At 31.3% G+C, this 26,399-nt stretch overlaps 1 protein-coding gene across 1 annotated transcript in view; it reads left to right on the top strand.

Moving 5' to 3' along the window:
* Window positions 1–375: 375 nt before the first annotated feature.
* Window positions 376–26,399, top strand: part of LOC114340030 (cilia- and flagella-associated protein 44) — a 120,940-nt gene continuing 94,916 nt past the window's right edge. The window contains exons 1-13 of the mRNA XM_050659667.1: window positions 376–705; window positions 763–858; window positions 914–1,907; window positions 2,011–2,173; window positions 4,430–4,575; window positions 4,693–4,856; window positions 6,787–6,917; window positions 7,027–7,341; window positions 9,289–9,531; window positions 13,016–13,123; window positions 16,126–16,323; window positions 21,557–21,827; window positions 21,887–21,998. Coding sequence (XP_050515624.1) covers window positions 444–705; window positions 763–858; window positions 914–1,907; window positions 2,011–2,173; window positions 4,430–4,575; window positions 4,693–4,856; window positions 6,787–6,917; window positions 7,027–7,341; window positions 9,289–9,531; window positions 13,016–13,123; window positions 16,126–16,323; window positions 21,557–21,827; window positions 21,887–21,998 — 3,203 coding nt within the window. The 5' untranslated portion in view covers window positions 376–443. The remainder of the gene's footprint in view (window positions 706–762; window positions 859–913; window positions 1,908–2,010; window positions 2,174–4,429; window positions 4,576–4,692; window positions 4,857–6,786; window positions 6,918–7,026; window positions 7,342–9,288; window positions 9,532–13,015; window positions 13,124–16,125; window positions 16,324–21,556; window positions 21,828–21,886; window positions 21,999–26,399) is intronic.

Genomic DNA, 26,399 nt, shown 5'->3' with positions numbered 1-26,399 from the left:
TCCATGATTAACATCCATGCACCCTTGCACAATTAAAGAAATATTAAAGCACACCAAAAAGAAATAAAAAGAAAACAATTTGTTGAAACTAGAAAAGATAATGGAAAGGTATGAATATGATAATATAAAGAGCTACTCCTACATATGCAGAGAGACCAATAGAGATAAGAGATACAAATACGGACATTACTTTTAGTGCATTTTGCTTGGATTTATGACCTGAAATATTAGATATTTATTTCCTCTCATCACATGTCCCATATATCTGTTTTCTTCTCTTAATTGTTAGAAGTAATTTGTTCTTACCCGCTCGTAATTCCCCCGTTCTCCCCTAATACAATACGTCGTCATGTAAATATTCACCTCAAATCGATCAAACAAAAACGTCAAACCATTTCGTAGACAATCTAAATAAAAAAAATAGTTCACTCAAAGTACCAGATATGTCAGAATCTGGAAATGAAGGGGATATATCGGCAGATGAACAAGAAAATGAAATGGAAATATCAATACCAGCTACTCAAGAAGCAGTATCGGAAAAACCAGACGATCAGGTAGAGTTGTCGAAAGATAGCGAATCACCCATAGCATCTAAACTTGCTGAAGAAGGTAATGCAGAAGGAAAAAAAGTTAAAGATGTAGAGTCAATTAATAAAAATGTAGAAGTAGAACCAAAAGAAGCGATAGAGAAAGGAGACACCAAAGGTAAACAGTTTTGTAATAACAGAATATCAACCCTAACACAAGACTTTGTTGTTTTAGCATTAGAAATTGAACATGTTAAAAAAGAGTCATTGAAAGAAGATGAAATTGTAGAAATAGAGCCAAAAGAAGCGATAGAGGAAGAAAATACGAAAGGTAAACAGTTTTATAACAATAAAATATCAACTAACACAAAACTTTGTTGTTTTAGCATTAGAAATTGAACAGGTTAAAGAAGTGTCATCCAAAGAAGATGAAATTGTAGATTCTGATAGAGAAGTAGTTTTAGATGAAGAAGTTAAAGACGCAGGGGATAAAGGTCAGAGAGAGGAAATAAAAACTGAAATAGAAGAACATGAAAAGGATGTTTCCCAAGATCAAGACGAAAATGACGAAAGAGAAATGAAAGTGGAAACCGAGAAGGAAAAAGAGGAAAAACCTGAAGACCAAGATATAGAGCCTAAAGAAGATATTGCTGAAACTAAGGCAGACGAAAAAGAAACAATGGAAATAGAAGAAATACCTGCAGACCAAGATATAGAGCATAAAGAAGATATTGCTGAAACTACAATAGACGAAAAAGAAATATTGGAAAAAGAGGCAAAACCTGAAGACCAAGATATAGAGCCTAAAGAGGATATTGCTGAAACTGAGACAGAGGAAAAAGAAATATTGGAAAAAGAAGAAAAACCTGAAGACCAAGATATAGAGCCTAAAGAAGATACTGCTGAAACTACGATAGACGAAAAAGAAATATTAGAAACAGAGGAAAAACCTGAACACCAAGCTGAAACACATGAAGAAGCTGAGGCGAAAGACAAACAAGTTGAAGATAAAGAAGAAAGGGAAGATAAATCAGATATGCCCACAGATGAGACTGATGTAGAAACTACCGAAGAAGATGACACTGAATATGAAGGCGTTAAAAAAGAAGATGAATCAGAACAAGTTTTGGAAGAAGTACAAAAAAAAACGAAATACAAAGCAAGAAAATCCATAAAATCTCTAAGTTCTAGGAGATCAAAAGTATCCTCGACAATTTCAGAGGAAGAAGATGAAGAAGAAGAAGACGAATTTAGTGAAGAGGCGGAAGAAGAAGAAATAGAAGAGGAAGAAGAACCAGAACATTACGATGCCGATAGACTTTTGTCAGGACCAACGATTTGCGAAGGTGGAACTTTGCCGTTAGATCTTTTAGAATTTTTGTATCTTTTTTAAAACAATAATAATTAGTTTTACAGGTACATTATTATTACAAATGATTTCATGTATATCTAGCATCTGTTTTCCTTAACAAATATGTTGTAGTCATTCTTTTGGATATAACTGCAGAAAAAAATTCAATCTTGAAGTTTTAGATGAAAACACAGTGGTCTTTGCCTCTGGGAATTTTTTGCACTTTTTTAACTTGGAAACCAAAGAGATTTGGTTTCGCAGAAGTGCATTAGGACAAGGAATTGGACACATTAAAGTATGTATTTTTATTGAGTTTTTCTGGTAACTTTTGTTTTCAATACTTTCACAAAATTTATTATAAGTTAATGTCACTACAGCTGTTTCGGTAGAGGTGCCTTTCTCAAGTGATGTATTTTTCTATTTATCTGCACAAGTCTCTAACTGAATATTTTAAGAAGTAAGCAGCTATTTGTCTCAAGTTGGTCATTCAAAACTATATCTGTAGCTTTAAATCATTTCAAGGAAGAGCAGAGGGGAAAAAGGCTTTGAAAGTAAGAAGAAATCTTAGCTGAGGAATATCAGAGTTTGGACTAACCTCAGTGTTGAACAGATATTTCACGTTGCAAAAGACAGAGAATCGTTTGAAGAAATGATCGCCAACCTTCGTTAGAAGACGGCACAAGAAGAAGAAAAAGAAGAATTTCCATAGATTCTAATAAAGATAGCTTAAGGACTTTCTATTGAATATTTGATACTGTTATACTGTTAATTTGATACTGTTCATTAAAGAATGATTATGATCTAGAAAATGAAATGCGTACGTAGAATCTGTTTCTCTATTATTGAAAGCCTTTTGTGTTCTGCTATGCGTTTGTCAAAGGTTCTGCCAGTTTGACCAATGTAAGTTTTTGGACAATCATTATTTTCTATACGCCACTCTGTAATTGCTTTTTCTTTAGGCTCTTATTGTTGTAATTATGTATTTGCTTAACCAGTTGTTGTTCGTCCTGGAAGCTGGTGTAAACCTTTTCTTTTTTATGTGTTTGACTATTTTTGTTGATATCTTGCATGAATATCTAGTGTGCGTCCCACCTTGACTTTACAGTACAGGTTCACATGTCCAATAGTGATGCCAAATTTTATCAGAAACAGGTTTTAAGCAAACATACTTTTTTCTATACGATAACTATTAATAACTTAGGAATTAATATTATTGACATTTTGTGGCTGTCAGGGGTTCTAAAACATTTTTTTTTTCGAAAAATACCTTTATGTGAACAAAATAAAAATAATTTTGTATACAACATTTATACAATAATGTATTTAAGCGCATAAATATGTTAAACCTTAATAAATACGTAGGTACCTACAGGAATAATTAAAATACAGTTAAACTATATATTTTAGCTTCTTTCTATAATCGCGTCTTCCTCACTTTCACTGCCACCATCATAAAGTGTAAATAGGGTGTAGGGTGTACATTAAGAATAACAATAAACTGCAATTAGGATCCAAATTTTCCAAATAAGCAATGAGTTACTCAATACTCAATACAATGTTATCAGTAATAATTTTAAGCTTATTTAATATTCTTTGGTATAATTTAATTTAGGTGAACTGACCATCAACAATTATACTTTATTTATTCTCAACTGTAGGACCTGGTAGGACAATATAAAACTTTACTTAAACTTGACTGACAATCTATTTTATATTTTTCTTGACATTACTTCAGAACTGTCTATACTGTCAATACATAAATTAACAACCATAGAACAACATCCACTTTTAATGTTGAATATTCTAACATTCTTAACCAAAAAACGTTATAACCCATATCGATTATAAAATTGCTGATTACTTTTCGAAAATGACTATCACTCACAAAAAAAACAATGAAAAATATTGTTTTACTTGACTGTAACGGGTTAGTTTTAATTTAACATTTTTAGGGACCTACATTTTTAGGACCTTGGTAATGTCCGATTGAAAATTCTTTTGAAGAAAATCGGCAATCGCTAAAAACTCCCATAAGGATTGTATTGCCGTATGTTCATGTACTGTAAAGTCAAGTGGGATTATATGATAGAGCAGAAGGTACTGGGTTTCTTCTGTGGTGGTGGGAAGACTAATGATTTCAAGGGTTTCGTATGCAGTTTTTGGTTAAAAATTGTGTTAACTATTTGTTCGTTGTACCCACTGTTTACTGCTATTTGCTTAATGATATTCAATTCTATTTCGAAGTTGGATATTAATAAATTAAAAAATACAGATATAATTCTGAATGACCAACTTGAGACAAACCCACTCCTCAACTTTTTCAGTTAAAGACTTTAAAGATACAGTAAAAGACAACACTTTAGAAAGTCACTCTGCCGAAACAGCGGTAGTGACATTAACTTAGATATAATAAATTTTCTGTAAGTATTTAAAACAAAAGTTTTCAGTGCTATAACATATAATTTTCTTCATATAGAAATCATATACCGCGTTTCTCAATATAAATTCAGTGCGTTATATAGATTACTCATAAAAAACAAATATTTTTTAGAGAAACCCAAATAAGGAGTATCCCCATTTTGCCGTAGCTGAATGTGGTCGTAGGCCGATAATAATCTTGTACAATTGGCCAGAAATGACAATATTGTGTATCTTGAGAGGTGGAGCAAAGAAACTCTATTCTAATATGGACTATAGGTAAATAATTTATTACATTCCCTTATTTCTAGTCTTTATGGTTGAGAATTAAAGCCATCTGAAGAAGGACCATGTCTCAGCAATATATTTATTAATATATGTATTTTCCTTTCGTAGTCCTGATGGGGAATTGCTCGTCTCTCAAAGTGGAGAACCAGATTATTTGATCACTGTATGGAACTGGAAGGAGCACAAGATTTTGCTCAGAAATAAATCGTACGTCAATGATGTTTATGCTGTCAAATTCTCACCGTATATACCAGGAGAAATAACCACGTGTGGTAAGTTGAATTAAATACATTTCTACATAACTTCTGTTTTGGGTCATACCAATATCAATCCCCTTTACCGACAAGTTTTATGCATCCTCCCAGGCCTTCCTTGGTCTCTCCTATCCTTCCAGGAACCCGCAGATCAGCCATTCTTCGTATTGGGTGATTAATGTTTCTACATTGAACATGACCAAACCACCTTATATGCGTGTGGTGCTGTATATACAGCACCACACGCTTGTGAAGCCAAAATCACCACATACATGCAGTTTTCGTAAAGGCGTTGGCACGCTCGATCACCAAACTGCATGTGTGTGGCGTCTCAACTGCAGTTCATTAACTTAACTACTCAAATAACGGCCTTCAGTCCTGGCCTGCATGCCACGGCCTCTTCGATATCCGTAAGTGAGTGGGCAGCATTAGTTTTGTAGATAGGTACTGCTTCTCCATTCGTTTGGTGTTTGTCCAACTTCTATAGTTCTCTTAATGGTGTTCACACTTCCCCAGAATTATCATCTGGTATAACTGCTTTTCCTTTCTTTATTTTTTGAAGTGCCTGAACCAATTCCACGTTTGTTATTTTGGTGGACATTACTGTTGCTGCCTCTGTTAATTCAACTTTCTGTCAAATTCTTCATTTAATAAAATGTCAAAGTACTTTTTTCATCTCTATTTGACATTCTTTTCGTAGATTAATATTTAGTTATTTTCATCTCGGATACCTACATCTAATCTGATTAAAGTATTTTGCTTTCATTCCTTATACAGGATGTTTCATTAAGAATGTCCAATCTCTGAGTTGTATTTATATTGGGACCGTGCAAGTTGCGCAAAGCGACACCTATTTCTACGCTCTGCACTTTTATTCGCACTTTTAATTGTATTGACCAATTACGTTAGTCCTGGTTGCTGGATAATTGTCAAGGCCATAGCCTAAAAAAATAATAAGAAGAAAAAATAAGATTCAGGTTATGTCATGAAAACGTAAACAATTGTATGTAGTAAATAAAATTAGTTATTAAAATGCAGTACTGCAAGCAAAATACAATTAATTAAATTTACCTTTATATAATAATTGCATATCATATCAATATTGTGGAGCAACATATAATTTTTCTCCTTCAATGACAGTAGATATGAAATGTACGTCAATTTGACAATTTCAATTGACAATATGAATTATTTAAGAAAGTTGCAATATTTCTCCGCTATTCGCGCACGATCGTTTCACGTATCCCTTCCAAGTACTTGCACACCGCGAATAGAAAGTATTGGAGAATCGAAAAATTGCGCTAAAATAGTAACTCCCCAGTGGTGTAGAATTTTGGAAGGGTCAACCATTCACTACCCCTGTCTTACGCCTCTGGTAGTAGCTAGAAACGTTTATTTATCATAATTTAGTAGGGTGTATAGTAGCCACACCTTGTGCCAAGTATGATAAGGATACGTCAAATAGTTTTAAAGTACTGGGTAAAAATAATTTTTAAATTTAGGGATTTAGGTTAAATCTTAATATTTTGAGGTCTAGAATCTACAACTCAAAGATTGGACATTCTTAATGAAACGCCCTGTATATATTTATTTCTCCTTCCCTGGTATCAAGTTGATTACATAGATTTGTATGCGTTTCTGCTGTAGCATTTGCTACTGCTGCTTTCGCTTCCTTTTTGGGGATCGTATAATTTTGAAGATCTATGTTTGACCAAATTTTTTACCACTGTTTATATAATTTTCTCTCCTAGTTTATTTTTTCTTGAACTTCGTTGACTACCACCAGGTCTCTCTATTCTCAAGTATTTTTTCAATAGCAGCATCTCTAATGATACTGGTCTCTTTCCTCCAAATTATATTAGGATTTTGGTTCATGTTCCAATACCCTTTTTCTTCTATTCTTGCCCTGAATAGATCTTTATTTACTGAATGAAATTGTTGCTTTTAGGTGTAGGTCACATAAAGTTTTGGAAGATGGCCCACACGTTCACCGGACTTAAACTACAGGGCGAGCTAGGAAGGTTCGGAAAGACAGAATATTCTGATATTTTGGGAGTTTTGCCCATGCCAGACGAAAAGGTAATCGAAGCCCTACCAAAGAGGCGTTTTATATTAAATCACATAAACAACTAATTAATAAATCTCTCTGTATGTTAATCGTCACTTCTTGTGTTTATTTTTCTCTCAGGTAGTGTCTGGTTGTGATTGGGGCAATATACTGATATGGGACGGAGGTTTAATCACCTTAGAAGTATTACGTACCCTACGCAAGAACTGCCACGAAGCACCTATAGTACAGATATTTTACGAAGACGAAGAATTGTGGACAGTATCGTTGGATGGCCATGTTCGTATTTGGTGGTACGAGAAGATCGACAGAGCTGATCCTCCAGACGATGATCGCGTCATCCTCTTGGATCCTTCATATGATTTCTATACTCCTGGCATGTCCCTGTACCAAGTGACCAAAAGGCGAGAAGAAGGGAGTATGTTTATAGCTCAGGTGGGTAATTCTTAGCACCAAAAACCTGAGAATATCATTCATGGGGCAGTCAATGAGGTTATTTGGCTCCTAATTCCATTCTAGCGCATCGATTTACTTGATATTTTCACAGTAAGTAGAGAATAGCTCAGTAAACAAAGTCTACCCTGTGCCGATGTGAGCTTTTATCTTGGGGGGTGATTTCCACCCATTCTCGAGGTGGAAAAGTTTTTGGTTACAATACCCACGGAAGTGGCTAGAGAACCTAATTCTAAGCAGAAACGGTTCTATAATTTTTATTTGAATACTCAATAGTTTTTGAGTTATTCGTGGTTGAAAATTGTCCATTTTCATTGAAAAATGACACCTTTTCGGACAGATTTTTACGAATACCTTAAAAACTATGCATCTAACGAAAAAACTATATTAAATATTTTTGTAGCTTATAAAAAAGCAAAGAGATTTGTTCCTTCATAAATCTTTTAGTTACAATACAAAAAGAGATATGGTAGGTGAGAAAAGTTTGTTTTTTTTTGTGCATGCTCAAATCGGTGTATTCAACTTGAAATACAAGAGAAACGGTCGACTTTAGGTGTACAATGCTACCAATACCTTTTATAGTGCTTGAAAAGACCTTTAAAATGAGCAATATTAAATGTCGATTACATTCAAACTAAGCGAGATATGCTGCAATAAAATTGATGACTAATGTATTTTAAGAAAAAATGAGAAGTATGATTTAACCCCTCATCCGTCAGAATTTAAATGCATCGTTTTCCTTCTACAATACTTTTTATTATAGTGTGATTTCTATGTTCAAAAAGTTGGATGGGTTTAAAATACATAAATAGTTTTTGAAAAAAAAAATAAGATCAAATTATAGAGCGCATTTTTAAATCTTCTTAAAAATCTTCCTTTTTCTCCATGTAACTCGAAAATAATAAGAGATACGAAAAAAAGATACCACACAAAAATGTAGGGCGTAGGGTTTTAGCTAGATAAAAATTTTGTTTTAGTTTTTCATTATTGTAGCTCTTATCATTATCAAGTTAAATATAGAAAAAGGAAGATGTTTAAGGAAATTTAAAAATGCGCTCTATAAATTGATCTTATTTTTTTTCAAAACACATTCATTTTAAACCTGTTCAACTTTTTGAACATAGAAATAACACTATAATAAAAGGTATTGTAGAAGTAAAATGATGCATTAAAATTCTGGTGGATGAGGGGTTAAATATACTTCTCATTTTTTCTTAAAATACATTAGTCATCAAATTTTTTGCAGCATGTCTCGCTTAGTTTGAATGTACTAGACCTTTAATATTGCTCATTGTAAAGGTCTTTTGAAGCACTACAAGCACTACAAAAGGTATTGGTAGCAAAATCGACCGTTTCTCTGTTATTTCAAGTTGAATAGAACGATTTAAGCATGCACCAAAAAACAAACTGTTTTCACCTACCATATCTCTTTTTGTATTATAACTAGAAGATTCATGAAGGAACTAATCTCTTTGTTTTTTTATAAGTTACAAAAATGTTTTATATAGTTTTTTAGTTAAATAGTTTTTAAGGTATTCGCAAAAAACCGTTCGAAAAGGTGTTATGTTTTAATGAAAATGGCAAATTTTCAAGCACGAATAACTCAAAAAATATTGAGTTTAAAAAAAATTATAGAAGAATGTTTGCTTAAAATTAAATTTTCTTGTCACATCAATGGTTATTTTAACCAAGACATTTTTCACCCACGAGAAGGGGTGGGAACCACCCCCAAGATAAAAGCGCGCATCGACATAGGGTGGACTTTGAATTAGGAGATAAGTAGAGGCTATTCGCAAAATTTCATTAAAATCTATGCGGTAGGATAGAATTGGGAGGTAATATCCTATTATTGCTCCCATTGACTGGTGTATCAATACCATTTCTATGATAAATATTAAATTTTTTAATACTCTTCTAAACATTTTCTAGGATGGTAACGGTGGCATATGGCAAATAGATCTCAACACAGTCACAGAACCAGAGCCTTCGATGCAGTTGTATAAGTGTCATGCTGGAAAGGTCGTCGACATAGCAACTTACTGTAATGGACGATATTTGGCTAGCTTAGGAAGGGACGGAAGACTTTATATTTATAATTATTTGACGAAAAAATTGATATTTGGTTACGAATTTCCTGCAAAAGGTTCTCGAATGATTTGGCCAGAAGCTGAGGTAAATATTCAACTATAAGTTTGTGTATTACCATAATTTATTCAGATACAAGTCTTCTAAAAGCAGTTTCTTTTGATTTTACTATATGTAGTCCATAATTCAGATGTATAAATGATTTTTGATAATTTAGCCAATCTTAGGTAGATATATAACAGAGTGTCTATTGTGAGCAGGGCTAATATTACCAGGATCAACTAAGGGTAATCAAATAGATCATATTTTGATTTCAAAAAAGTGGATTATATGCTATTGATTATGTACTTTAGAAAGGAACTACAACGTTAACGGGGTTTTATTATTTCACATGGTCAATGGACCTGTAAATACGAAAAAACCGCGGAGTGCTACCATTTAAACAGGTGCGTTTTTTTTACAAAAATATATTAAAAAAAAAGCAAAAAAAAACATAAAAGAAAGAAATTTGGTTTTTGCCTCTTATTTTTTTCTACGGACATATAGTTATAGGTATTGCTTCACAGAAAGAAAACTTCCATCCTTTTTCTTTAAAATGACGTTTGGTAGAAGTCTCTAAGATATATAGTTTCTGAAATATGATTTTTCAAATTTCGACGCTCACAGCATTTTTGGACCATTTTCCCCATTATTTCGCAAACATTATTCTGTAAGTTTTTTCTACGCGTTTCTAGATATATGCAATGGTACATTTAGTAGGAAGAGAAGTCAATTATCATTAAAATGGTACCACTATTTTTAAGCAAGATATGGTTTTCCAAAGTTTTATATTTTTAACGATTTTTGATTTTTTTACGATTATTTTTTAACTTTCTCATTATTACTTTTTTTCCTGTGCATTTAAGTATACTATAAATTGTGAAATAAAAGAGAAAGCTTATTTTCGTTACTTGAAAATGGTGTACATATTGTAAAAAATTATACGACTATTTTTAAACAAGATATTCGTAAGATATCCAAGGATATCTGTAATTTGAGAAAAATTTTGAATTTTTTTCAATTAGGAGAATATAATTGCATATTAGAACATAATTTTTAATTTCAAATACCTTTTTTTAATAACACTTTTCCATATTGTAAAATATAAAGGTACTTTACTCTCGAGCGAAATTCATATTTTAACATACCTCGTATACTATTGATAAAATTTGATATCATCTGATGATTGCATCTAAAGTTTTAGGCTATGCAGAGCATTTTATGAAGAATAATGTTTTTTCATAAAATTAATAATAAAAAGTTTTCCATATGGTTCTAACTTAGTAGGACATATTGCATCTGTATATGACACACTTTGAAAAAGCATATCTTGTTTAAAAATAGTCCTATAATTTTTGTCAATACACCATTTTAAAGCAAAGAAAATAAGCTTTCTTTCTTATTCAGCAATGTGTATACCTAGATGTAGAAAAAAAAATTATAATGAGAAATTTAAAAATATTCGTAAAACATATCAAAAATCTTTGAAAATTATAAAATTTGAAAAACCATATCTTGCTTAGAAATAGTCATACAACATTCTATAATAGACCATTTTAAAGACTATTGACTTCTTTTCCTACTAAATGTAAAAATGCATATACCTAAAACTGCGTAGAAAAAAGTAACAGAACAATGTTTGCGAAATAATAGGAAAATGGCCCAAAAATGATGTGAGTGGCAAATTTCGAAAAATCATATTTCGGAAATTATAAATCCTAAAGACTTCTACCTAACGTCATTTTAAAGAGAAAGTGTATAAGTTTTTTTCTATGAAGCAATGCCTATACCTATATCCCCGTAAAAGAAAGTTGTGGGGCAAAAAACAAAATTGCTCTCTTTCTTGTTTTTTTTGCTTTTTTAAATATATTTTTGTAAAAAAAATATTTTTTACTTTAAAAGGTGATATTTCGATATTAAATTTAACCTGGAACGAATTTTTCTGTAGACTTGTTTGTACCAAAAGTACATAGAACTCATCCTAATGCACCCTGTGCCTAGGGACTAATTCAACCCTTTCTCAAAAACGCACCCCTTTAAATGGTAGCACCCCGCGGTTTTTCATATTTAGAGGTCCATTGACCATATGAAACAATAAATCCCCGTTAACATTGTAGTTCCTTTTAGATCTCTTATTTTGAACATAATCAATAGCCCATTAGAACAATTGAAGATGTCAGGTCGTATCGTGGTGCAACTTCTGATCACGGATTCGGACCATTTCATCATAATAGGAATTATGGAAATGAAAATAATTAAAGACACAAAAACATACACAAAAAGAAAAAATTGGAATGTAAGGAAACTAGAGTTGGATATTATTCAAAAAGATTATTCTGAGGAGTTGGAAGCGAATTTAAAATTCTCAAACCATAACGCAGAATAACCCTTTCGATAGCCGCAGAAAAAGTAATGGGATATGAAGAAATAAAAAAAGAAAAAAGAATGGTGCGACGAAGACTACTAAACAGCAACCAGAGAAGAAATCTAGCGCGAAAGAAATGACTGAAGACAGGTAGAGAAGAAGACTTGGAAGAGTGTATGAAAAGAAAGAAAGACTCAGAAAAATGCTGTAAAAAAAAGAAAAGATGGATAGCATCCAAGTTGTGCAAAGAAGCATCCAAGAGGGGTTTGGCAATAAATTAAAATAAAAGAACAAAATACCTAATATGCTCAAAAAATACAGTTCATGTGACTAAATATAATGGGGAATATGAGTTTGAAAAAAAAAGAACTTAAAATTTTTTGGGGTCTCAGTTATTGGAACTAATGATAGAAGCATACTAATCAATGAAAGAATCTTGGCAAGGAACAGAACCTACTGGAAACACAAAAAATTCCTCAAAGATAAGAAGCTTACTCAGAATACTAAACTGAAAATTTACAGAGCAGCAATTAGACCAGTAATCACATATGGTGCTGAAGTAATGGGCCCGACACAGAAGGATGGAGAATGGTTGAGGTTCCTAGAGAGAAAAATAATTCATTGAATAGCAGGCCTACTAAACCTAGGTAATAATGAATTTAGAGAGCTGATGAACTACGAAGTACGAGAACTTTTGAAAGGAGAAGACATCATCAGATTTATCAAGGCACAGGGACTCAGATGGATGAAACATATAGAAAGGAGAAATATATTAAGAAAATCACCAAATGTAAACCAGTATTAGGCAGACCACGATAAAGATCCAAAACCAGGTGGGTGAACCAGAAAATTGAAGACCTTAAGAAGATGGGAGTTAGAAAAATGGGTAACCATAGCAAAAACATGGAGTAGTATATAGTATATAGAACGAATGGAGTAATATTGTAGAATATACGAAGTCACACAACCAATTGTAAAACAATGTTAATGCCGACTGATTCTCGCAACAAATGAATCGGAAGAGTCCAAAGAGGTCAGCAATCACTCCCCTAAGAGTGCAGATACCATGATGATAATCTATTGTAATACAATCAAGTAATTTCTTTAAATGGTTATTTCAAAAGTTTTTAAATTATAAATTTATTTTTGATTGATCTCAACTTTTAGCTCTTACCAACAGGAGATGTGATTTTAGCCGGTTTTTGTGATGGACAAGTGAGAGTATGTGTTGTAAATTTAAGAAATGAAGAAAATATCATTTTAACGATCACTCAAGTAAGTTTGCAAATTGCAGGATTTTTGCAAAAAAACAAAGTATGCCGACCACATCTTATGAAAAATATAATGTCACTCAAATGATATAAAATTTACATGAATAGATTGTTTTCGAAATTACAGTCATTTCATATCTTTGCGTCAACTCTTAATTTTGATTAATAACGGCGTAAATTGATATAAATAAATCTAAAACCAAATGGGAATGTACGTGAGTCAAAGAGAGAACAAAGATTTTGTGAATCGCTAGTTCATAAATCTTTCTTCAGGTATTAAGGCAGAGACTTACTCTTATCTTATAGATAATAAAGTAGGTATAATTTGGTCAGTCCTACAAAAAGTATACAGTTTCCTTAATCGACTTAGCTCACGCTGGATTAAGCTGTTTTCAATTGCCACTAGACTAATACCTAGTAGGTATTTATGAATGACAGTTTCATGGACTTCAAAAATGTGATTTCGACAATTTACGCCGTTACTTACTTACTTACTCCAGAACTCTTCTACCTTTCGGTGTGAGTTATTGCGGAGTTGGGTTCTCCGTCGTTTTCTTCCACATTTCCTTCCATTTCCTTCTATCCATGACCAATGCTTTTGTTTCCTCCCATTTTATTCCTCTTTATCGGCCACCTCCCTCCCTTCTTCTGTTCACGTCTTTCTTGGTCTTCCTCTCTTCTATCTTCCCATATCTTTCGCTTCATATATCTGTTTTACTATTTTTTCTTCTCCTCTTTTCAGTATATGTCCGAGCCTTCTAAACTGACCTTGTTAGATTGTTGTTGTAACTGGGTGTATTTTCAGATTTTATCTAAAGGTTTGATTTCTAATTTTATCTTTCCTTATTCTTCCCTCTATTGTTCTCAAAAATCTCATTTCTGTGCTTATTTGTCTATTCTTTTGTCTTTTTGTTAATGTCCAAGATTCGTAGGCTTAGAGGTTAGAGTGGGTTTCACAATCTTTTTTACTATTTCTGTTTTTATATTCTTAGGTATTACTTTCTTATTTAAAAAGATACTCTTGATATTATTGTATAGCTTACCAGTCTTTGCAGTTCTTTCATTTATCTGATCTTCTAATTTTCCATCCCGGCTTATTATTACCCCCAAGTACTTATATCTGTCTACCTGTTCAAGTTGCTTGCCATCTACTTCTATTTTATGTTTTTCTTATCTTCCAATTATCATTGTTTTTTTATGTTCAATATCTCCGCTATTTTCAACTTTTCCACAAAAAGTGTAAGGACTGAAATTGTTACAATTACGATTTACTACAATTTTTCGAGAGAACCAGTGGCGGGCCTACGAGGTCCAACAGGGTCCAAAATTAAAAAAAATGTTGAAATATTAAAATATATTAGCTGACATGAAACTTAAAATATCAACAGACAAATTCAACCAATAAAACCCGCTAGTTAATAAAATTAAGTGAACTCTATGCATAAAAATTATTATTTATGTCTTTTATGTACTTAGTTTGGTTGGTGTTTCATTTTAACTTTCAAAAATTGTACAAAATATAATTCTCTTTATTTTTGTTTATGTACAATTATGTCGTAAAGTTAATAATAAATGAGGCAATTCAATAATTATGCTTCCTCTCCGCTTCCATTATTTCCCCCTTAACTCGGAGAATATTGATCGCATAAAAAAATTGTGCAAAGGAAATTGTAGGAAATTTCATTTACAACAATTTTAGTTCCTACCGTTTTTGTCGAAAAGGTGAAAATGGCAGAGATATTAAGCAACAACGGTTCTCCTTTAAAATCAATATGGCAGCTAATGCAACCAAGGAATTCAGTCGAGATTTTAAATTTACACTACTATTGATCTTCCCTAAAGGATATAATTATAAAATTTGAGGCAGCTCGGAAACAAGAATCCAATTCAATAATTATGCTCCCCCCACCACTTTTTACTATTTTTCCACTTAACTCGGAAAATATCAACCGCATAAAAAAAATGTTAAAAAGAAATTGTAGGAAATCATATTTGAAACAATTTTAGTTGTTTCGAATGTTGTTTGAAACAAAATGGCGTAGATATTAAACAAAAACAATTGCTATAAAATCAATTAGGTTTTAGGCTCGCGTCACTACCTTTAATATTAATTTTATCAAAAAAATGAAAGAGATCAAAATTGTGTAGAATTTATTTCTCTCTATTTTTGTATAGGAACATTTTGGTCGTAAAACTAATAATAAACGAAATAATTCAATAATTATGCTCTAACGTCACTATTTTTCGCCCTAACTCGGAAAACATTGACCGCACGAAAAAAAATGTAATAAAAGAAATTATATAAAATCACATTTTCAACAATTTTAGTTCTTATACTTTTTGTCGAAAAATTGAAAATGGCGGAGATATTGAGTAAAAACGATTCTAGTTTAAAATTAAGATGGCGGCTAACGCAACGGCGGAATTCAGTCGAGATTTTAAATTTACACTACTATTGACCTCTCCTAAAGATTATAAAAATAAAATTTGGGGCAGCTCGTAATGCAAGGTTAGGCCTGTTATTCGTCTAACCCGACTGGACTATATATTTTCTTGTAATTGTTTTTCTGACTCCCCAATGATCAACAGGTCGTCTGCGTAGCATAGTTCTGTTATTTGTATTTATAATTCTCAACTTCCAATATCCTACATTCTACATTATATTTTCTCCATTTATGTTTGCATTTTTTTATTACGTCATCTAGTACTAGGTTAAAGAGTAGTGGGTCGTTATTCATCAAAATTTACGCCGTTATTAACAAAAATTCAGAGTTAACGCAATAATATGAAATAATTGTAATTTTGAGACGAACCTATTCATGATTAACTATTTATATGGGAAATAAGCCACAATTAAATTGAAAAAAATAATTTTATTAACCTATTCATGCAAATTTTATTACATTTAATTTGAGTGACATCATATTTTCCATAAGATGAGTGCGGTGTCCTTTCTTCGAAAGCCAAGCTTTGTGTTTATAATAATATTGTGTTTTGATTTTTTAGGTTATAAAACCTCATAATAAACCTCTCACAGCAATACAAATCAATTCAAGAGCTTCAATTGTAGTTACTGGAGCAGAAGATTCCACAATATTTGTTTTTGCTGTCAACACGTTACAAAATATGGAAGAATTCTTGATTCCTATAGGATTCATTCCAGCCCCAGATTCTGTAACCTGTTTGACATGGCATCCCAAAATCGTAAGTATTGTCCACATAAAACACTATTTTTTCGTTACCGCCACGTAGGCAAATTTTGCAAACGTACGTTCATACGTGCGTTCTTATTCTACTTCTTCTTCCTATTTATAAGCAATTCTGCTTGTTCATTGGCGGATTGATACATTTTATGGAAGGTTTTCACTCCATCTTTTGTGAGGTCGGCGGATACTTTTGCCGATTGGTGATTTATCTCTTGATATTTTGACCACACGGGTATCCCCATTTTGCTTTAGTGGTTATTCCACTCTTTTTGTCTATTTAGTGTCCATTCGTTTATACACTGTACGTTACATTGTCTTCTAATGTCTTCACTCCTCTTACGATCTCTCAGCGTATTTCCTGTAATTATTCTTCTCAGTACTCTCATCTCTGTCGTTTCCAGTAGTCGGGTCGTGTTTCTGATGCATATGTCATTATTGGTCTTACACTGGCTTTAAAAATTCTTGACTTCATCTCAGTGTTAATACGTTGGTTTCGCCATATAATATTATTAAGGCATCCTACCAGTCTATTTACTTTTTATACTTGATTTCTCACTTATTTGTCCATGTCTCCGTAGCTGGACAGTGTAATTCCAAGGTATTTTATTTTCATTACTTGTTCAATACTTTTTTTTTTTGAGTGAATTTGATGGCCTTGGCCGAGCCAATTAGCCAGACATTTTGTAATTTTAAAAACAAACAAATTTGATTTTTCAATCAGAGGAATTTTTTCTGTATTTCTAACTCTAAATACATAACAAACTAACATTATTATCTACAATTATTATCTAAATAATACTCTGTTTTGGTTGTTCATTTTTTTTGTAAATTTTTATTTTTTTTTTTGTATTTTTTGTTTCATTTTTTTTATATTGTTAATATGTTTTTTTTTATTATTTTTTTTATTGTTATTTTTTATAAATTGTTTTTTTTTACTACGCTAAGACGTAAACCCGATTCATCCTCGCGGAGGTTTACATCTTCTTAGTTTTTTTTCTCTTATTTTATTTTTTTCGTTTTTTTTCTTTTCTTTTCTCTTTTTTTGTTCTTTTCTTTTTTCAATTATAATATACAGTAATTACTTAAATCTACAGGGTTTAAAACAAAACAACAACAAAACAAACATGTTTGTTTTGTTTTAACACACATGCCTGCTTTGTTTTAACAAAATTTCTTAAAAATTTCAAAATTCCAACGTATTTTATTTTCATTACTTGTTCAATACTGATTTCATCAATTTCTATTTTATATCTGATTGGTTCTTTGCTGATTACTATTGTTTTAGTTTTCTGAGATGAAATTGTCATATTGAATTCTTTTGCTCTTATGTTAAATATGTGGACTAATCTTTGCAGACTATCTTCATCTTGGGCTATCAATATTGCGTCTGCGTAACTGAGTATTTTTATTTCTTTGTTTCCTATTCTGTATGCTCTTCCTTTGGTGACGCTTTTGATGATTTTATCCATGATTAAATTAAAGAGAATAGGGCTCAATGAATGCGACTGCCTTATTCCACTGCCCATGTCTATAGTTTCTATAAATTGTCCATCTGTTGTGACTTCCATTTTGTTGTTTTGGTAGACGTTTTCAATAGTTTTTATGATATCTAGGGGAACTTCTCTTAAGTGATTTCTCAGTAAGCGTTCTTACAAGAACAAATTTCTTGTAAGACGAATTGTTGGATTTTTGCCTCTATGAAAAATTGTCACTCCATCTCTTGCGCGGTCGGCCGATAGACGTGATGAAAAAAATTTTAATTCAAAGGGGATTGCTCATCACTAATATATTTTGACCCCTGTTGAGCTGCCCCCCTCCCACTTGCAAAAACAAATAGCGCTGATTTATGAGCTATTTATGAGCTTTCATATTTCGCAAATTAAAAATTTTGAGCTCGTTACACTGAGCAGGAATTTAATATTTTCCACTACTTAAAAATAGGGATATTGAATCAATTTTTGCGGCAGAATTGCGAGCTATTTATGAGCTCTTAAAATGAAATAGTTCCGATTTTTGAGCTCATCCCGTTCACCCCCAAACAACCCTTGAATTGATTTTACTTAAGAAAAACATGCTGAAAAAAATTAAAATATATCACATCGCTGACATAATTCCTATACCTTATATTATATTCTAAGAATAAACTCCTAAATGATGCGCATTTCGATTATTGAGCTACAACCCCTTCGCAAGAAAACCGATCTTTCCGATTTAAGAGAGAGATGTACTTAAAATGAATTAAATTAATTATTTGGCGACTACATATCGTTTAATATTTTTTGAGCTCCCAAAATACGCGCCATTAGGTCATTAAATTGCAATTTCTTTTGTATAGTAAGTCACTGAAGGTAAAAATCAACTATTACCTTAAATTTCGGTGAAACTTCATCGTTTTTCACGAAAATCGGTGAGTGGTTAGAGGATACCCTCAGAAACAAAGGTGACATGGTGCCACCTTGCGCCTTTACCCTGAGGGTGGATACCACCCCTTCTCGGGGATGAAAATTATTTTATTAAAATTAACTCCACAAATCGATAGGACAAATTATAAGCAAAATTTGTTATATAAAGTTATTAAAATAAATCAATACTTTTTGAGTTATTAATGATCAAAGATTTTAATTTTTCCTGAAAAAATGCATGCTTTAAAGCGGCTTTTCGTAAATCTTTTAAAAAGTGTAAGTTTTTATAAAAAAAGTTATCATTACCAAAATTAAAGCTTTGAAAACCTTTTATTATTAATTGAAAGTGAGTTATAATAGTTAATTAAATGTATTTTTTTGCCAGAACTCAAATCTAATTATTCAAGAATAATTAATAGGAAAACGATGCATTTTTAAAATATACTTAAATATTTGTCAAAGTACTCAGAAATACTTATTAAATGAGCACCGAAAGAAGTTGGTATCATCAAAATTAGGTAAGTGAACATGAAAATAATAGGGCCCTTTCAAATTTTTAGTAAAAAATGAAAAATAAAAGGAACGCCATTTCCACAAAAATTAAAATCTTCAGTAATTTCTATAAGACTCTCTTTACTTTAGCACAAGTAATGACCTTAAACATTTTGACCGATTTAGAATGCATTTTTTTTAAATATATATGTATATATGATTTAAAAAAATGAAATTTTTTCAAATTTTCGTAAATTATTTGCTTTTGATGATAACTCCAACAATATAAAAAATGATAGATAACGAAATTTGAGTTTTATTTTATTAGCAAAGATTTTACTTGTTTTTTGATTTCTGTATGAATTAAAATAACCAAGATAGAAAGGTTTAAGCCTAAATTTTACTGCGAGAACAATGTAACTGAAGCCCTTTAACCTATTATCCTAAAAAAAATAAAGTATTTGAAAGATTAAATGTAATACAGTTTTATAGCTCTTGTAATTACCTTTCAAATAGTTGGATGTGCCTGATATCATAAAAATTAACGGAGGTATTAAAAAAAAAACAATATCATTTTTTTGGAAAATTTTGTGCAGTATAAATTTTGATGCTATCAACTTCTTCTGGAGCTCATTTGATAGGTAATTACCTATAACTTACTTTAAATTAACACTAAATGGTTTTTCAATAAGGAATTTAATATATTTTTTATTAGCTTCAATTTTAGTGATGAAAACTTTTTTGTAAAAACTTATACTGTTTTGAGTTATTTATGAAAAATCGCTTAAAAGCTTGCATTTTTTTTCACAAAAATTAAAATATTTGATCTTTAATAAATCAAAAAATATTGATTTATTTTAATAACGTTATATAACAAATTTTGCTTAGAATTTGTCCCTCTATCGATTTGTGGGGTTATTTTTAATAAAGCAATTTTCACCCCCGAGAAGGGGTGACATCTACCCCAGGCTAAAACCGCAAGTTGGTACCATCTTACTTTTGTTTCTTGAGGTATCCTCTATCCACTCACCAATTTTCGTGAAAATGAATGGAGGTTCACCGAAATCGAAAATCATAGTTGATTTTTACCTTCAGTGACTGCACTATAGAAAGAAAATTGCAATGCAATAATTAAAATGCGTGTATTTTGCGACCTCATAAATTATTAAACGATACGTAGTCGACAAATAATTAATCTAATTCATTTTAAGTGAAATTATCTCTTAATCCGGGAAGATGGAGTGGTTTTCTTGCGAAGGGGTTGTAGCTCAATAATCGAAATGCGCGTGATTTAAGAGTTTATTCTTAGAATATAAGCTATACGAATGAAACTTCTATTAACTTTTTTGTAAAAACTTACAGTTTTACAGTTTTCAGTTTCAAACTTACAGATTTACGAAATACCGCTTTAAAACATGCATTTTTCGCGAATAATTAAAATTTTGATCTTTAATAACTCAAAAAGTATTGACTTATTTTAATAACTTTATATAACAAATTTTGCTTATAATTTGTCCTTCTATTTATTTGTGGAGTTATTTTTAATAAAATAATTTGACCTCCAAGAAGGGGCGGTATCCACCCTCAGGGTAAAGGCGCAAGGTGGCACCATCTAACCTTTGTTTCTTGAGGTATCCTCTAACCACACCAATTTTCGTGAAAATCGATGAAGGTTCACCGAAATTGAAGGTAATAGTTGATTTTTACCTTCAGTGACTGCACTATACAAAAGGAATTGCGGTTTAATGATCTAAATGCGTGTATTTTGGGAGCTCCTAAATTATTAAATGATATGTAGTCGCCAAATAATTAACTGAATGCATTTTAAGTACAACTCTTTCTTAAGCCGGGAAGATGGGGTGGTTTTCTTGCAAAGGGGTTGTAGCTCAATAATCGAAATGCGCGTGATTTAAGAGTTTATTCTTAGAATATATAAGCTATACAAATTATATCCGCAATATGACATATTTTAATTTTTCTCAGCATTTTTCTCTTAAGTTAAATCAATTAAAGGGTTGTTTGGGGGTGAAGGTGATGAGCTCCAAAATCGAAACTTTTTCAACTTTTTCAAACTATTTCAAGAGCTCATAAATAGCTCGTAATTCTGCCGCAAAAATCAATTCAATATCCCTATTTTTAAGTAGTGGGGGGGGCTGACTCAGCCCCCCCCCCCCACTAAAATAATAAATTCCTGCTCAGTGGAACGAGCTCAAAATTTTTGATTTGCGGAATATGAAAGCTCATAAATAGCTCATAAATCAGGGCTATTTGTTTTTTAATTTTTGCAAGTAGGGGGGGGGGCAGCTCAACACGGGTTATATTTTGGGTGTTTTTAAGGATCACACGATATTAGTTGGATGTCTTCATGGACAGATGATGGAAGTTATGGTACCTACAACACCTCAATCCTACACCGGAGTGTCATATTTGTTAAAAGTCCAACCGAAGTATCAGAATTTCATGTCCTACAAATCTCAAATTCGAAGAAATATCTACCTTAAAAAGGTAGCTAAAAGAAAGGCGAAGAAGGTTGAAGTGAAAAGACAGGAAATGGAAAGGATAATGAAGGAAAACCCTGCGTTGGAAATTGACGAAGAAGTATTTTTAGGTAAAAAAAGTTGTAATGTTTTTTGGGATTTGGCATAACCATTATATTCATATTTTTAGCTGATTCTGAATCTGAGGAAGAACTGGAACCTCTGCATATTCCAGAAGTCAGGAACAGAATTCTCTGGATGCGTTATACGCCCGATCAGACAATTTGGGTGTCCATGGCAGGGTAAGCAGCCTGATTAGTTCAATCAACAGCCATTTTCTCGTGGAATTTTGAGAATCAAGGTCGATTTCCTTAAAAATTTGTATTTAGGTAGTATGTATAACCTTTGTCAAAATCTACGCTACGCCGAAGCGGGCTTTTGCCCTGGGGTGAAAACAACCCCATCTAGGGGATGAAAATTTTTTCAAACAAAAATGGAAGTCGATAAATTGACCAATTCTGAGTAAATTTTGTGCTATAAAATTTTTTTCGAAATTGATACTTTCCAAGTTATTAACGATTGAAACTATGCATTTTTCATTGAAAAAACTCACGTTTTATAACCGTTTTTCATAAATAACTTAAAAAAATTTAATTTTACAGAAAAAATCATTAAAAACAAAATTCTAGGATATAAAAAAACAAAGAAACTCGCGTAAGAGCGACCTATGTAAACCCAATGAGGACTGAGTTATTTCTCTTTAAAGGGTGGTTATTTTCGAAGAACCTAGAAATGGAGAATCTTCAATCTCAAATAACTCAAATGTGGTGTAATTTTTTGGGAAAACTTAAGATACATCTTTTAAAGCTCATTAAAACACCTTTCAAATGAGCTCTGATAAAAATTTTTGGCATAAGAACTGACTGACTGACTTATGTCAAAAATAAAGTCGCTTCCTGCTTTTTTTTGAAATTTAACAATAATTAAACCCTCGTCATTACAATCCTAATAGAAATGAATAGTTTCCCACTTGAAATTAATTTTCTTCTTCTTCTTCAGCCTGTGATCGTCCACTGCTGGACATAGGCCTCTTCCATTTGCTTCCATCGATTTCTACTCTTGGCAATTCTGACCACTGCTTGCCCGCGACTTGTTTGATATCATCTGCCCACCTCTTCTGCGGTCTGCCTACTCCTCGCCTGTTCTCTCTTGGTCTCCAGTTTGTTAATCTCTGTGTCCATTTTTCTCTCGGATTCTCTCGGAAAATCCTGAAAAATGGAAATTAATTTTATTTAGGTACAATGGATACGATCCATATGATTTGACCGATTTGGAATGCTAATGTCCAGTTGCACCAACAAATAAACGATTGATACGGATTTCCCGTTTATTTTAAAATATAATTGTCAAAAAACTGTCAAATTAAACCAGAAATTTTAACGATTCTCCCAAAAAATATTAAATTTTAACCTTTTTCGAAAGAAAAGAAAAGTGTTCTGTTATTATATTTGATGGTAAAAAATTTAATATTTTACGGAAGAATCGTTAAAATTTCTGATTTTAATTGACAGTTTTTTGCCAATAATTATATTTTAAAATAAACAGGCGATCCAAATCAAAAAATCAATCGTTTATTTGTTGGTGCAACTGGACATTAGTTTAAAAAAAATAGTTGATTAAATCAAAAATGACATGTTTATAATTAAAAAAAGTGCATTTCTCGTAAATAAACCTAAAAGTACCTATCCATGATACAAAAACAAAAAAAAAATCAAAATGTTCAGTAAAAAAAATCCTACAATTAAGATTTGAAATATTTTTCATATTGTGAATACTTTTAGATTTATTTAAGAAAAATACACTTTTTTTTAATTATAAAAATGTCGTTTTCGGCTTAATGAACTATTTTTTCTAAATTAAGCATTCCAAACCGGTCATATCCCATGGATCATATCAATTGTACCTACATAACGTTACTGTCAAGTGGGAAGCTATTCGTTTCTGTTAGGATTGTAATGACGCAGGTTTAATTATAATTATTGCTACATTTCAAAACAAAAGCAGGGAGCGACTTTATTTTCATCATAAGTCAGTCAGTTCTTAAGCAAAAAACTTTTGTCAGAGCTCATTTGAAAGGTTTTTTAATGAACTTTAACAGATTTCTTCTAAGTTTTCCCAAAAAATTGCACCACATTCGAGTTATTTCAGATTGAAGGTTCTCCATTTCGAGGTTCTTCGAAAATAACCACCCTGTAAAGAGCAATAACTCGGTCGTCATTGGATTTACCTAGTAGTCCAGGGTAATAAGGTTTTTTCCATGACACTTGAACAGCCAGGGTACTGATGCGTTTTTTCGACAGGTAATACATATAAGAGCAAATTATAACTATTTCCTGCGTAGGATCTGGCGTCCATTTTTATTTATAAACAATTAAGTGTCAAAAAATGGCATTTTTCACTTTTTTTTTTCAAATCAATGGAAAACAGGGAAACTTATCGTCTTTTTAGTACAAATATCTTCGAGATTATGGAAAAAGCTTTAAAATGACGTATTACAAAGTATTACAAAGTTTAATATACTCATTTATTGTTAATATAATTGCGAAAAAAGCAATAACTGTCGTAAAAATTAGTGTACAGCTTTGAAATGTTTGTGAAATAAGGGTTCTTTGGTGATAAAAATTTCAAAGCTATTCATTCAATTGTTTAAATTTTATTCAAATTGTTTATCCCAGAGAGCATTTTTTTGCAATAACATAAGTCAGAAAAAAATGACGTTAGAACCATTCCACAGGTGTCAAATGAAAGAGCATGAGCTATATTTTCAACTTGGTTTAAAAAAAAGTGAAAATGCATTTATTAGTAATAAATACCTAATTATGCAAAAGTATCGTAAATCTTTCCTTATAAATTTTTTGTTATATAAGAAATTATACATATTTATTACAATTTTTTATCAATTATGATATAGATAACATTACTTGGTAGTTGTGCACTTAAAACAGGGTAAAAAAGTTAATTTTTTTGGAAAAAGTTATTCAAAAAATTTATAAAGAAAAATTGACGATACTTTTGCATAATTATTTATTACTAATAAATGCATTTTTATTCACTTTTTTAAACCATGTTTAAAATGTAGCTCATGCTCTTTCATTTGACACCTGTGGAATGGTTCTAACGTCATGTTTTTCTGACTTATGTTATTGCAAAAAAAATGCTCTCTGGGATAAACAATTTGAATAAAATTTAAACAATTGAATGAATCGCTTTGAAATTTTTATCACATATTAAGCACTAAAGAACCCTCATTTGACAAAAATTTCAAAGCTGTACACTAATTTTTACAACAGTTATTGAGAAAATATTTTTTTTTTGCAATTCCGACCTTTTTTGTACTAAAAAAATCATAAGTTTCACTGTTTTCCATTGATTTGAAAAAAAGGGGGGAAATGCCATTTTTTGACAGTTAATTGTTTATAAATAAAAATGGCCGCCAGATCCTACGCAGGAAATAGTTATAATTTGTTCCTATAGGGGAGTGCATTTAGATTTTCACTTCGGAAAAAATCAAACAAGATAAAACTTTTTGTAATTTCATTAAGAAATGTTTAATAAACAACATATCAAAAAGTTCTACTCGAGAAGTGGTTGCTTCATTTTTTATTAAACAAATGAAAAGCGAAGTTAGATGTTTTTTTAAATAACTCCGAAAATATAATTTTTAGAAAAAAAACTGACTTGACCATTGAAAAATTCAGAAAATTTTACAAAAAAAGCTTATACAAAGATTTTTCTAAAATTAAATCTCTAGCTTCTGTAATTTTTTATTTATAACGCTAAAGTCACCCTTCTCACACACATTGGCGCACTGTAAACTAGCGTTGGAAGAAGTGCACGGTTGAGTTTTTTCGACGTAATTCTTTAACTAATGGATCAAAAGAAATTTTACAAATTGGACATGAAAGAATATGAAATAAGCTATCTTATGGTTGTAATAAAAAGAAATAAAATGTGTGGACATAAGTACGGTGTGGGCGGAAAGTGAGCCTTACATGAATTTTGTTTAAAAATGATTTAAAAATGTGTAACTAATACAATTTTACTTATAAAACTCTCAAATTTGCACAACTTACCTCTCAATCATCTTACTAAACGAGGTTTCATTCAAAAAAAATCTCAAAAACTTAATTAAAATAATACGATATCTCAAAAAATGTAATTTTTGAAAACTTCGTAGTTTTACAGAATTCCCACCAATTTAAGACGGTATTACTCAAGATTGAATAAATCTAATACAATTTTTTTGCTATTTTTTAAAGCTTGGGATGTAATCTTTAAAAAAACACTGAATTATTTTAGTTTAAAAATGAAATAAACAATTTCTTTTTGAGAAAACTAAGAAAGATAAAAATGTAATACAAAAACCGAAAATTACCAGCTCAAAAAATGTATATACAGAGTGATCAAAACTTTTTTCTGTAAAACTTCCCTAAAATACATTTAATAATAAGCTTCAACAATAATACATGTTCAACAAAAAAAATTTTTTTTAGCTCTTATACAGTATGTCTGCGTAACTTGGAACCTATTGATAACTTTTTTAATATCAGTTTTATGAAAAAAAGTTATTCTTTATAAAATACTCTGCATCGTATATAACATAAGATGCAACCATCAAATATCAAATTTTGTTAATTTTGTAC

Source organism: Diabrotica virgifera, chromosome 8 (assembly GCF_917563875.1).
Source record: "Diabrotica virgifera virgifera chromosome 8, PGI_DIABVI_V3a".
Classification (NCBI taxonomy): domain Eukaryota; kingdom Metazoa; phylum Arthropoda; class Insecta; order Coleoptera; family Chrysomelidae; genus Diabrotica; species Diabrotica virgifera.
Note: the sequence above shows the minus strand (reverse complement) of the source record. Positions and strands in the feature narration are given on the sequence as shown.